The following is a 14,429-nucleotide window of genomic DNA, read 5'->3' on the forward strand; positions in this document are numbered from 1 at the left end:
GAGGTATTTATGGAGAGCTTACTTTGTGCAGAGCCCTGTACTAAGCACTTGGAAGAATATAATACAGTTGGTAGACCCGATTCCTGCCCTCCAAGAACTTACAACCTCAAGGAACTCCTGCTTGATGGTTAGCAAAATTAACCAAATTTCACATGGATCTCCAAAAAATGCCTTAATGCTGCTGGGCATAGAGGGTGCATTTGCTAAAAGTGACTTAAAAGCAAGAAACAATCTTTCAAATCAGTTAATCATATTTACTGAACACTTACTGTGTGCAGAACACTGTGCTAAGATCTTGGGAGAGTACAGTACACCCGAGTTGGTAGACACATTCCCTGCCCACAAGTTTACAGTCTAGAGAGGGAGAGAGACATTAATATAAATCCTCTCAATTACTGCTGCGAGTTAACCATAGAGTTTGACCGTTTGGAAAAAGGCATCTTTAAATCGACGCTAACAAATTCACAAAGCTGAAGAAGCAGTGCGGTCTAGCGAATAGAGCACGGGCCTGGGATTCAGAGGACCTGGTTTCTAATTCCAGCTCCACCACTTCATTCATTCAATTGTATTTATTGAGCAGTTGTTGTGTGCAGAGCACTGTACTAAGCACTTGGAAAGTACAATTCAGCAACAGATAGAGACAATCCCTATCCCCAGTCTAGAAGGGGGATACAGACAACAAAACAAAACAAGTAGAGAGGCGTCAATAGCATCAAAATAGGTAAATAGAATTATAAGTATATACACATAATTAATAAAATGAATAGAATAATAAATACATACAAAATATATATCACTTGTCTGCTGTGTGACCTTGGGCAAGCCACTTCACTTCTCTGTGCCACATTTACCCGAACTGCAAAATGGGAATTGAGACTGTGAGTCTCATGTGGAACGTGGATGGTTTCCAAGCTGATTAACCTGTGTCTGCCATAACACTTAATTCAGTGCCTGTCACATAGTAAGCGCTAAACAAATACCATTCATTATTAATTGTAGTAATTATTAAGAGTAATTAATTACCTTACATTTCTCTGTAAGAAGAAATGAATAAGCCCTATGTACATAAGTACTGTGTGACTGGGAGGGGGGATGAATAAAGGAGCAAGTCCGACACACCGTCCACCATCCACACCGGTTCGGCCGAGGGATCCAGGGTGGTGAACATTGGCACGGTGAATATCGTGAGCAGCGCACCCCACTCCAATCACATTTCTGCCCAGATAAGCACTTCGCCTTCAGAAGGTGTCATTAACTTAACTCCCCGTCTCTGGGCACCGCTGAAATTGCTGTTTGTGATCTCACCCCAGACAGCTCCGACTTGGCCCTGGAGTTTCTCCGGGACTTCTTCAGTCAAACACCTCTCAAGTGCATCGGCGATTTTGCCAGGCTGCCGCTGGAAGCCGAGCTTATTTATCTAAACCCCGTGGGAGAGGGGAAGTGAGGGGTGAAGTGAGAGCCATATCGGGGTATCCTACTTCCCACCCCACCATCATAAGCACCACTGTTGCTCACCCCAGTAGTTAAGCTACGACTGAGATCCAGCCACCACAATAGCGATGGGGTTTATTAAGCACTTTCTTAGTGCCAAGCATTGTGGTGATTGCTGGGAGTGTTCAGTCAGTCATATTTATTGAACGCTTACTAAAGTACAGAGCACTGTACTTTCATTCATTCATTCATTCAATAGTATTTATTGAGCGCTTACTATGTGCAGAGCACTGTACTAAGCGCTTGGGATGAACAAGTCGGCAACAGATAGAGACAGTCCCTGCCGTTTGACGGGCTTACAGTCTAATGGGGGAGACGGACAGACAAGAACTTTACAGTCTAGAGGGTGAGACATTCATTCATTCAATCATATTTATTAAGTGCTTACTGTGTGCAGAGCACCTTACTAAGTGCTTGACAATATACATGAATTTACAGATATGTACATAAGTACTGTGTGACTGGGAGGGGGGATGAATAAAGGAGCAAGTCAGGGTGACACAGAGGGGAGTGTGAGAAGAGGAAATGGGGGCATAGTTAGGTGACCCCGGGGCGCATGGAGTGCTTAGAATAGTGCTTTGATGTAGTAAGCGCTTAACAAATACCATAATTATTACTATTGCTATTATTATTATCCCCGGCCCTATCATGAGGTGGGTCCTCCTGTGCTACTCTCCCTCCCCTCTGCCCCCTCCATCCCCTAACTCAGCAACAAATGGACATTCTTTATCCCTACACATACATACACACACAACTCTGGCTTCAGTGGGGGAATGGGTCCTGCTACTTCCCGCTCCCCCTAAAACCTCCCCCAGCCCTGCTCTGGAGATGTCATCTAAGTCACAGGACCTTGAACATTTTCACTGGGCAGTGTAGAATCCAGTGTGTTAAATGCTAATGTCAACGAACATAGTCTTTCCTTATAATAATTTGGTTTTTGACAGGCACGGTCACGTCGATTAATCCATTAGGAAAGCGTGGAAGTTATTTTCCTGGCAATGTCAAAGATGCTGTTAATTATTAGAAAAAGGTTGCTCCAACGCTTCTGTTCCATAATACCATTTTAATGAAAGATGTCAACAGGTCATTTTTATTTAAGGTCATTACACTCAGAATGCGCATACTAGAGTGGAATGCCATGCCGGGTAGTTGTTCAGTACTCTTATGGCATTCATTTTCTAGCTTTTGATTCCATTCGACATAAATTAGTTGAATGCAAATCTGCTTTTGAAAGTAGCAGTGGCACAGCACACCCGAGGGACGATTATCTTAATTACCATCCTGGCCTGCTTGGTGGCAACAACATGATCCACAAAATTAAGGACCAAAATCAAATGAGATTAAGGATACTGTGCTCATTACATTATTAATTCTCTTAACATTCGTCATTGAAGGGTCATGGGCTTTGTTTCAATGTACCGAGGTTTAAAAGCTTGATTATAACGTTAAATTGCATTCTGTGACCCAGGTAGACTACCCTAGCTTTTCCTTTGGAATTTGTTCCCGGGATATTCCAGTCTTTTGTTTAAGAAGAATTATTCATCTGAAAAGAAACCTGGGGTTTTGTTTTTTCATGGTATTTAAGCACTTACTCTTTACCAGGGATTATACTAAGCGCTGGTGTAGATACAAGTTAATCAGGTTGGACACAGTCCCCTATCCCACATGGGGCTCCACCGTCTTAATCTCCATTTTACAGATGAGGGAACTGAGGTACAGAAAAGTGAAGTGACTTGCCTAAGGATACACATCAGGATTAGAACCCAGCTCCTCTGACTCTCAGGCCTTTGCTCTTTTCACTAGGCTGGGTTGGGTCTGGAGTCTGGGTTGGCCAAGGCAGGAGTGAGTGGCTGGAGTGAACTGGCATGAAGTTGGCATTAACAATGGCATGGTGCCAACCTGTGCCTTTCTGCTCTTTTTCCCCCGCATTGGGGACCAGTCATAAACCAGCCACCATTCTTATCTTCAGTGCCTTCCAAGCCAGAAGAAATTCCACTTTCTTTTCTGGTGAGGGAGGTGCTGGGTTTATAGAGGAAGAGATTCACTGAGGTGAAGATGGAAGTGAGGAAAAAGAGGGAAATGAGTAGTAGGACTGAGATTAGAACCTCTTACCTCTATGGGCTAAAATCGAGGTGCTCACAGATCTGATGAGAAGTTGGCGGGGAGGGGTGTGGATCTGATGATAATAATAATGACAACATTTGTTAAACGCTTACTACCTGCCAAGCACTCTACAAAGTGCTAGGTTAGATACAGTAAAGTCAGATTGGATGCATGAGGCTCACTGTAAGAAGTGGAGAGAACAGATATTTTAACCCCATTTTACAGATGAGATACCTGCGGGACAGAGAAGTTAAGTGACTTACCCAAGATCACACAGAAGACCAGGGGCAGAGCTAGGATTAAGACCCAGGTTGTCTGCTCTCTCTGATCACCAACCAAGACCCGTGTCGTTTCCATTAGGGCACACTGCTTCCCATGGTATATTTCTTTTGAGATCCTTAGAGCCGTACGGGCTGTGTCTCCGTCCCCTCTCCAGTCAGGCAGTAACTCGGGCCAGATGGAGAGACAGAAGCATGTTGCTTAGGCCAGGCTAGAAATCTGTCAGCCTGCAAACAAATTACCAAGCAAAAAAGGCATCATTGGTAAACGACAATGGAAAAAAGAAGGGAAGCCCAAGTCCGTGTCCAGGTAGTCTTAGGGTAAGACATGCACAAGCCCCAGTTCACTTTGGCTACCTCTTCTGAGACTGTGAGTGCCTCTCTAGACTGTAAACTCATTATAGGCAGAAACATGTCCAGAGGAGTCTTAGGAGGAGAGGGAAAAGGGGGAAGGGGGGCTAGTCCAGCCTCCTATCTGGGGGCACTATAGACAGCTGGTCCGGACGCTGGCCTTGGAGTTCAAGGGTTACTGGGATGCCATGAGCCCCTGCAGCGATTGGCGTGGGACAGTGGGTGCCCAGCCACCACAGTCCCGCCGTTCTGACCCATGCCAACCTGCCCTGCCCCCCAGCCTGTGGCACTGGGGGGTGGTCTGCTGTCCCAGGGGAGGGACAGGAGGCAGCTCCCATGACCAGATGGACCCTGCAGTCCACGGTGGAGACCGTCAGCTTTCTCCTTCCCTTCCACTCCCTCCCCCGACCCACCCACCTTAACCTTCCTCTCTTCCTTGCCCATCTCCTTCTCATTCCATCTCACCTTCTCCTGCCTTTCCCCCACCCCCTCTTCATTTCCCATCGTCATCTTTCCTTTTCTCCTTTCCCCATTGCCACACTCCCTCTTCCTCTCTCCTTTCATCGTTCCTTTGGCTACACCAAAAATGACCGATTTTTGGACATTTTAGTGTATGTCTCCTGCATTCTCTGCATCCCCTCCCTCTCTGCTTTTATTGCTCCTTCTCTCCCCTTATCATTTTCTTTCTCTATCCCTCTCCCTCTTTCTTTTTATTGACCTTCCCTTTCCTGGTCCCTCATCGCCTCACTTTGGCTCTGTCTTTTGATCTTTTCGTACCTGATCCCACCCCTCCTTCCCTTTGGCTTTCCCAAATCTGGGAATTCAGCCCGGGTCCGTCAGGTACAAGCTTGTTTCTCAGCTGGTACAGCACAGCCTCTGGATGAAAGCTCTTCACTTGTTTCCATTCCACACTTCTTCCCGCTCAAGGCTCTCAAGCCCTTGGTAATGTTGCACGGACACTGAATGCAAATAGGATTTGTGGGGGGATGTGAGGGGATGGGAACTGTCTGGAAACGGAAGGGTTGTCCCACAGAGGACGATCTGTTGCTGGGAGTTCAGTGCTCTGACCAAGAGGAGTCACAAATAGAATTCAACATCCAACAGTCAAATTTGGAGAAACGCCAGTTGCCTGCATTGCCAAAAATCAAAATCAAGCTATTGGCAAAAATCAAAATCAAGCTATTGGCAATCTCACGGTGAAATAGTCTCTCAGCAGGCTCCCTGTTATCTCCCCACCTCTCATTCCCCCATCCCTCATTCTATTATTCTTTTGCCGCATCTCCTGGGGGTTCTCTCCCACTCCAAATGGATCAGACAACATTTATTCATTTAATCATTCAATCGTATTTATTGAGAGCTTACTGTTTGCAGAACACTGTACTAAGCACTTGTAAACACATTCCCTGCTCACAGTGAACTTACAGTCTGGGGTGGGGGTTGGGGAGAAAGTAGATATTAATATAAATAAGTAAATTACAGATATGTTCCTAAGTGCTGTGGTGATGGGAGGGGGGAAGAACAAAGGGATCAAGTCAGGGTGATGCAGAAGGGAGTGGGAGAAAAGTGGGTGTTTAGTCGGGGAAGGCCTCCTGGAGGAGCTGGGCCTTCGATAAGGCTTTGAAAAGGGGAGGGGAGTAAGACAGGATGTGGGCGAGGGAACGGAGGCGAGATAGATGAGATGGAGACACAATGAGAAGGTTAGCATTAGAGGAGTGAAGTGTGCAGATTGGGTTTTAGTAGGAGTGAGGTGGGATATTTATTGAACACCTCCCCGTGTGCTGAGCACATTAGTGACAGAGCTGGGATTTGAACTTCCAGCCCCTGGGGTTTGAGTCAGCTAAATTAGTCACAGAGCTAGCCAGAGGCTTATGACAGGAGGCAGGGGAAAAGTGGAATAATCCTCCCCGTCCTGGACAGAACAGGACAAGTAAGGGAGAAGCTGGGAAGTACACAATCACGCCAATACAATCATTGGTATTTACTGAGCAACTGAGGTGGGCTGAGCACTTGGACAGCAAGGGCAAGCTACTCCTCCCCGGTGCAGTCTAGTAAGAAAGATAGACAGAAATGGTTTGCAAATAGTGGGAGCAGGGGGAAGAACCAGGATATGATAGCTAGTGAAAGCTCAAATATCTCAGGAAATGGCTATCAGACCACCATCCCAACCCCCAATTCCTTTTTAGCATTTCCATCAGCCTTTAATTGTTTCTCTAAAATGGTTCTGCTCAGCTGTTGTCTGGCACATTAGGAGGGAGATCAGAGACAGATAACTAACAGCCTTACCTGCAACAGGAAGCTACAGCTGAGGGAGAACAACTAATGGTTCAGGGCTGCCGAACTTTGTTGTGCTGAACAGCCCTACCATCTTCCTTTCCCTCTTGCACAGACTTGCGAAATCAGTGAAGATGTGCTTGAGCCGTTGCTCTGGACTCATATAATAATGGTGCAGTTTGATTTCTGTGGTCCTGGTAATGCGAACCACAAATTTCTTCTACCCCGGGGTGTGCTGCTTCTCACTGCTGAGGGTTCCCAGTGCAGCCAGCCAGAGGGCAGGTCTGAACGTGCCTCCCAGATTCCAAACAGATTTACAAATGCGATAGGATTCACAGGGAAGAACTAGTGAGAGAGTCCCAGCGCTGCCACAGTAGTAGTAATAGTATTTATTCATCACCAACCTTGTGGAGAGAACTGGACTACTTGTGTAACGGTGGATAAGTGTCTTAACTTCCTTGGGCCTCAATTTCCTCATCTGTAAAATAGGGATAAGCTACTTGTGAGCCCTATGTGGGACATGGACTGTGTCTAGTCACATTACCTTGTAGCTACCTCAGTTCTTAACAAAGAGCAACTGGTTAGGAACCATTGTGATAATAAATCATATTATTAATAAATAATTTGTGTGCTCTTTGGAAGAACCCCTGTCTGTAATATAATGTCTGTCTCCTCCACTGGATTGTAAACTCCTTGAAGTCAGGGATGGTGTCTTTTGACTCTGTTGTATTCTTTCAAACACTTTGTACAGTGCTGTGCAAACAGCGAAGGATCAAACTTAATTCTGTTATATTGTACTCTCCCAAGTGCCTAGAATGGTGCTCTGCACGTAGTAAGTGCTCAATAAATTTAATTGCCTGATTGATTGATTTCAGGCAAGGAGAAATGAGTGCAAGGAACATTGAATCCTGAACTCCCCCCCTTTCTCCCTGACACAAATCCTCGGTCCTTTAACGCCTATTTAGTTAGGCTGTGAGGTATGTCAAAAAACAAATGTGCAATTTTAAAAAATCAAAACACAGTGGTTTTTAAGTGAAACACTGGTCAAAAATCCAGTAAGGATTCATTTGGTCATATTTATTGAGCGCTTACTGGGTACAGAGTACTGTACTAAGCGCTTGGAAAGTACAATTTGGCAATAGAGAAAATCCCTGCCCACAACGGGCTTATAGTCTAGAAGTAAATAACACTGACAATGTCTTCATTTTAAACAAGTGCCCAGAACCATGAATTTCAATACACTATTCCTAAAACAACATTCAGAGGACCAAGGCCAAATCTTAGGGGAATAACCCCACTAAATCATGCATCTTGTAATTCCCAGGAACTGGGTCATATATGATAGAACATGAGGCTGTAAGCAGAGGTAAGCTATAACTGGGGTGGTACTACAATTAAGCCCTTTTTTTGGCATTCTTTTCTGGATGTAGCAAAATTGGAGGCAGGGGCTTTTTAAATTTATTCATGCTGCTAAGATCGCCTTAGGTGGAGATGCAGAGCTGGGTTTTTTCTGAGGTCCATACTGAATTCATTACAGGGGAAAAAAAAATCCTCAAACAGGTGACCAGCAGGCTCTAAGAACACCCAAAATGGTTGGGTTGCTTTGGACATTCGATAGTGGCTCTGCTTCATGTTCTTTGAAATGGCCAAAGCACCAGTTTCTTTCTGCTGGCAAAAAGTCAATCACAACTAATCAATAGTATATATTGTCACCTGACTCAGGCATTTTTCTGTAGGTAGCAAGGCATATGACATCATCCCATAAGACAGAAACCAAAAAATCAATCGTTTTCTCAAACTCTGACCACTCTGGAATCCTTTTTGGAGTGTCCCACTCTAAAACCCCAACATTTCTGAAATGTTTACAGAACCCAGCAGAATCAGCGTGACTCAGTGGAAAAAGCACGGGCTTGGGAGTCAGAGGTCATGAGTTCGAATCCCGGCTCTGCCACTTGTCAGCTGTGTGACTGCGGTCAAGTCACTTAACTTCTCTGTGCCTCAGTTACCTCATCTGTAAAATGGGGATTACCTGTGAGCCTCACGTGGGACAACCTGATTACCCTGTATCTACCCCAGCGCTTAGAACAGTGCTCGGCACATAGTAAGCGCTTTACAAATACCAACATTAATATTCTAAACTGCTGTAAAAGTTGCTTTTTCCTGCGGCCTCATCAATGAACCAGACACCTTTGAAAGTGCAAAGGTCAGCTCTGCTGAATGCAGCAAAACCAGAATTGATATCAGGTTAGCTGGGCCATCTGTCAAGTCTCTGAGCAGCCCTAACTCCCAAAGCTGGAGTGTTTCCAGTCTCTGGTTTTTTTTAAAACTGGCATGTTGTCCCTAGATGTTAGCAAAGTCAGTTGCACTTCGGAAGGTTTGTCTTTGGAAAAAAGTTCTCCTTGTCACTAGACTTATGGGAGTACTAGAAAAAGATGCTTTTTAGAGCAGGAGCCCACTTAAAATCCTCTTGGGGGGCAAGAAGAGTGTTAATCAGTAGTATTTATTGAGCGCTTAGTATGAGCAGAGCACTGTACTAAGCGCTTGGGAGAGTACAACACCACAGAGTTGTACCCACAACGAACTCACAGTCTAGAGGGGGAGGCAGACTTTAATATAGATAAATCATCTATAATATATAATCTATAGATATTTACATAAATTTTGTGGGGCTGAGGGTGGAGTGAATACCAAATGCCTACTGAGTTGGGCCATATTGCAGAGGTGCCTAAAATTTGACAGCCACAAATTCACCAAGCTGCCCTAGTTCTTTCTTCTCCCCCAGAGAAATATGAGTGAGCTGTCCTTCCACCACCACCCACACCGGTTGGCCCAGGGGGCCCGGGTTGGTGAAAACTGGCAAGGTGAATATCGTGAGCAGTGCACCCCACTCCAGTCACATCTCTGCCCAAATAAACACTTAGCTTTTGGAAAGTGTTATTAACACCCCGTCTCTGGGCTCCACCAAAATTGCCGTTTGTGATCTCACTCCAGACAGTTCCGACTGCCCTGGAGATGGTTCTCTCCAGGTCTTGAATCAAACACTTCACAATTACGTCTGCGATTTCACTGGGCAGCAGCTGAAAGCCGAGCATGTTTACTCCAAACCCCATCCTCAGGCTAGAACTACGGGGCTGTGACTGGAAACACCTTTGCCCAGCAGATTTGGATGATTCTGGAACTGGGTCCCACAGTGAGATCTTGCCCCCTTTTATTTTTGACTATAAAGTGAAAGTGGGACAATCACGTGCACAACAAAGCTCTAGCTTTCGTGCTCTTGATCTGTACTTGGCTTGACTTCAAAACTTACCCCCCTTCTCACTTTCCTGCTTGGATCTGTTTCTTCTTTTCTCTTCCTTCTTTTCAGGAAAAACTGGGATGGAGGGATGTAAGGAGAGGTCATTCATTCAATCGTATTTATTGAGTGCTTATTGTGTGTAGAGCACTGTAATAAGCAGTTGGGAGAATACAATACAACAGTAAACAGACATATCCCCTGCCCACAATGAATTTACAGTCCAGATGGGGCAGGAGGGAGAGGGAACAAGAGATTGAGTTGGAGGTACAAGGGAGAGACACTGCGATGAGCGAGGCTTGGGAATCTGGCCAAATCTGATCCTCCTCTAACCTTTTTCTGAGGGGGCTAAATCCACCCTGCATCAGGCAGATGTTTTGCTCTCGGGGTGAAGGATAGGGAGTGAGGCAGGGGACTGGGTTATGTGTCTTGGGGTGGGGGAGTTATCTCCAGCCCCCTCCAGGAGCATGAGCAGCCAAATTATTGATGGCTGGGAAGCCTTTGGCCACTGTGAATTAGGTGTGGTGGCGCGGTGGGAGAGAGACCCTGATCCTTTAAGGAGTCTCCACTCTCGTTGCATAGCCTATAGCTGTGCTTGCTGGAGGGGCATCAATCCAAGTTCCCAGGATGGCATTCTGTCCACTTAGCGCCCAGCAAATGCTGGGGTCACTGGACGTGTACCTCTGAAGGCCTCCTATTGTTAAAAAAAACACCCAAAACCTATTGTGAGGTCTGCCCATGGCAGGTGCAGCTCATTACTGTGCCCCCTGAGCTTATTGTGGCCAGAGGATCGAGCCTTGGCCCAGGTAACTCTGAGTCAGTTGAGATGGGATGTAAGTCATATGGCGGGGGACGGTTAAACCTGTTTTCAAAGGGAGGCAGTTATTTCCTGGGGTTAAGCGTCTTGCCGTTTAATCAGTGGGGTTTCAGTGGGGTTTGGGCAGTGTGGTTTCCGTTTCTCAATGCCTTGATTTGAGGACCTGCTTTCCAAGCCCCTGGGAAAAACAGATGGCGGCATTTTAGCCTGGGATCATTTTGGAGTGATGGGGATGACGACGACCTCCCTGATGTGCGGCAGGTGAGAGAGGGGCAACTCCTAAAGCAGGGAGCAATCCGGTCAATGTCCAACCAGAGGCCCGTTAGAGGCCGGAAACTCAGAGCAGAGCACGTTGTCGGCTGAGGATGGGTTCTTCCCGCCCTCCCCTTCTTGGGGATAGAATCTCACTCTCCTCCGCACTGCTGGTTTTTATGGGCTGTCCTTGAGTCCTCCCACGAAGCTTTGTGGAAAGGGGAACTTGAGTTTAGTACCTGCCCTCTGTCTGATGCCCGCTGGCCAGTGGGGCCACAGCCTAGTCCTCCGAGAGAGCATCGTGTCGTGCCCAGCCTGAGGCGTGTAGTTGGAAGGAAGCTCCCTGGTCTACTTCTGCCACTGTGTTCTAGTCAAGATGAGTCAAATCAAGTTCTAGTGTTCTAGTCAAGATGGGTCCATCGCTCTTTGTGAGTCCATCTCTGTCTCTGGAGTAGATGCAAGATAATCGAGTTGGATGCGGTCCATGTCCCACGTGGTGCTCACAAGTCTTAATCCCCATTTTTCAGATGAGGTAACAGGCACAGAGAAGTCAAGTGTCTTGCCCAAGTTCACACAGCTGACAAGTGGCAGAGCTGGGATAGGAACCCAGGAACTCCTGACTCCCTGGCCTGGGCTGGTCTAAGTCAAGTTCCTCCTGGCTCAAGGAATGTGGAGTGCAAGCAGTTGGAACCCCTGCCTCTGTTTGACTCGAAGATACAGGAGACCAGTGTGGACTAGTAGCTTGGCACACAGTAAGTGCTTAACAAGTACCCTAATTATTGTTATTCTCTGCCTCAGCTACCTCATCTATTATTATTCTCTGCCTCAGCTACCTCATCTGTAAAATGGGAATAGAGACTGTGAGCCCCATGATAAGCCCGTCAAAGGTCAGGGACTGTCTCTATCTGTTACCGATTTGTACATTCCAAGTGCTTAGTACAGTGCTCTGCACATAGTAAGTGCTCAATAGATACTATTGAATGAATGAATGATGGACAGGGACTGTGTCCAAACAGATCTGTTTGCCTCTTTCCCAATGCTCAGCACAGTGCCTGGCACATAGTAAGTGCTTAACAAATACTACAATTATTATTATTATTACTATTATTAAGGAGACCCCTCTGGTGTTCTCAGTTAGGGATGGAGTGAGATTGGCCTGAGTTAACCACCCTCTCCTCCCCATCTCCGGTTCCCTTTTCCTCTCCTCTCTCCATTGGCTTTGCTTGCTTTACCACAGCCTTCCCAGTGCTCCCCTCCCCTCAGAGGGCAGGAAAGAGGGCCCCACCGTGCCAGCTGTGTCTAAAGTACAATCAAGTGGGGCTAATTGCAGGTTAATCGTGCCTCAGCCTAACTGTTTCATCTGCCCAGTCGGTCCTTCTGTGTGCTTGGGCCTCCCGGGCTGTGCTGAGTGGTGGTTCTTGTCCTTCCTGCCGCAAGTCTCTCCACCTGGTCTGAGGGCCAATTCTCAGAGGGCCGGGGCTCGGCATCTCTATCCGCTCGGGCCCATACCCGGGGAGGCAGGGGCAGTGGCAGGCTCCTGGCCGAGAACTGCAATGGAACGGTATCCGTCAGCTTTCCAGACAGTCAATCGATCGATCGATCATATGTATTGAGTGCTTAATGTGTGCAGATCACTCAACTAAGCACTTGGAAAGGTAATAATAATAATGATGGTATTTGTTAAGAGCTTACTATGTGCTAAGTACTCAACCTCGATAAGTTCATGGTGTGGATGCCCTGCCGAAAGGCACGGTGCCATCACAGGACACAAAGTGGCTTTCTATGGGATAGGATGTAACAGATAACACTTTGAAAATCAAATATTTGTAGGCTCACTGTGGGCAGGGAGTGTGTCAACCAACTCAATTGTACTTTTCCACGCACTTAGTATAGTGCTCTGCACACAGTAATTGCTCAAAAAATACCACTGATACTCTGCATGCATAAAAAATGGAATTCAGAGAGCACTCCAACAATATTTATATTTCTCTTTGATCGTGTAATAATATTCATTATGCTTATCATTGTTGAAAACATATTGTTTTGGTTTGTTTCTGGGATCTTGTGAACACAGTAGTTCTCATTACAGTGTTTCCCATGGAAACGCTACTACATTTACTGATCTTCTGCTTAATATCCCATTATCCTGGAACAAATTCAGAGCACTAACTGGGGTAGAACAGTTTTTGAATATTTGCTCGGAATAGATTGAACCTGCAAGCTTGAATTCGTAAACTAGCAGGCTTATTGTACCTGCTGCTGCAGGATAATTTCAAAGCTTGAATGCTTTCAATTGGATCAGAGACTGTATTTTTTTTATGGTCATTGTTAAGTGCTTGCTATGTGCTAAACACTGTTCTAAGCGCTGGGCTAGATAGAGGTTAATTAGGTTGGACACAGTCTCTGTCCCACATGGGGTTCACCGTCTGGTTTCTAGTGACAGAGTCTAGATGTGACTGTCTTTGGGTGGATGCCAACTAAAGTGGTAACGTTGATCTAATGACTTGCCTTAGGTTGTTGTTGACCAGGCTAGCGATTGTCTGTTTCTCTTCTGTCTGTCACCCCCATTCCCTTTCTGGGCCTGAAAGTCTGCAGGGTTGGGGAACCCCGGCCCAGTCTTTCCAAGTCTTCAGGGGACACTTAACTCTACAGAGGTTCAGCTCCGAGGGACTTGAGATGATTTAAAGTCCTACGCATTTATCCTAAAATACCCGCCAATGCTCTAAGAACCGCTACTTGCAGGAAAAAAATCTGATATCTTGGAAGTTTCAGCCTCTTCTACATAATATCTGTAATTTTCCATTTTCCTTCATGACCTTTTCAGAAGCTGATCCCGTGAGAAAGCTATTAAGGGAGTTTGCTCTATCAGATGGGTAACGTGGCTTGATTCTTCCTCCGGAGTCTGTGGAGTTGAAGCCGCGGTAGATTGATTCCTCCCTTCGAACTCTTCTCCGCATGTCTTTTTTCTACATTTCTGGACCTCCTCTTGGAGTTCCCCCATCTTGAGTTACTTGCTTCTGGGGCTGCCGAATCTTGCCTTCCTTCTTGGCTTTTTGTGAGGATTAAGAGAGCTCCAAAGGGGAGGAAAATTCTATTCTACACCTTTTTGGTGAGGTAGCTTTCCCCTTGGGCTGACACCCTGCTTGTCGTATTAATTTACGGGGCTAAAAAAATGTCCCCAAGACACTCTCAACAGCTCTGAGTCATCTGTGCCAGATGGAGCTCATCATCCAGGGAGATTTTCGTTGTCACAGCTGCTGCTGCTGCTGCTGCTGCTGGTGTCAGAGAGAGGCAGGCTCAGGCCACAGACTCTGTCCGGGTCCCGGCCCCTGTCTGGGAGAACCTCAGTTTCCTCCCTCACCCATAAAGGGGTTTGACAGTCAATCAGTAGTACTTACTAAGCACTTACTCTGTGCAGAGAGCACTGTACTAAGCACCTGGGAGAATACCCTGGAGATAGTAGTCGGGATCCCCGAGGAGCTTAAACTGTATCTCCTTATGGGCAGGGAACTTGTCTACCAACTCTGTTCTGCTGCACCCCACGCAGTAAGCGCTCAATAAATACCTAGCTTCG

General features: G+C 46.3%; 2 protein-coding genes across 5 annotated transcripts in view; one reads left to right on the top strand and one right to left on the bottom strand.

Annotated features, from left to right (window-relative positions):
* Positions 1-4,733, bottom strand: part of RRAGD (Ras related GTP binding D) — a 79,382-nt gene extending 74,649 nt beyond the window's left edge. The window contains 1 exon segment of the mRNA XM_029047116.1: positions 4,641-4,733. Within this exon segment, the coding sequence (XP_028902949.1) occupies positions 4,641-4,733 (93 nt within the window).
* Positions 1-14,429, top strand: part of ANKRD6 (ankyrin repeat domain 6) — a 79,271-nt gene that overhangs the window by 40,168 nt on the left and 24,674 nt on the right. Inside the window, exon 1 of one of the 4 annotated variants that reach the window (XM_029047184.2) lies at positions 11,431-11,607. The exons of 2 other annotated variants lie outside the window; for them this stretch is intronic. The gene's annotated coding sequence lies outside the window, so the exon portion shown is untranslated. Of the gene's footprint in view, positions 1-11,430; positions 11,608-12,062; positions 12,511-14,429 lie in introns of those variants that run through there. One more of the 4 variants, XM_029047188.2, reaches the window with a different exon arrangement.

The sequence above is a fragment of the Ornithorhynchus anatinus genome, chromosome 19 (assembly GCF_004115215.2).
Source record: "Ornithorhynchus anatinus isolate Pmale09 chromosome 19, mOrnAna1.pri.v4, whole genome shotgun sequence".
Classification (NCBI taxonomy): Eukaryota; Metazoa; Chordata; class Mammalia; order Monotremata; family Ornithorhynchidae; genus Ornithorhynchus; species Ornithorhynchus anatinus.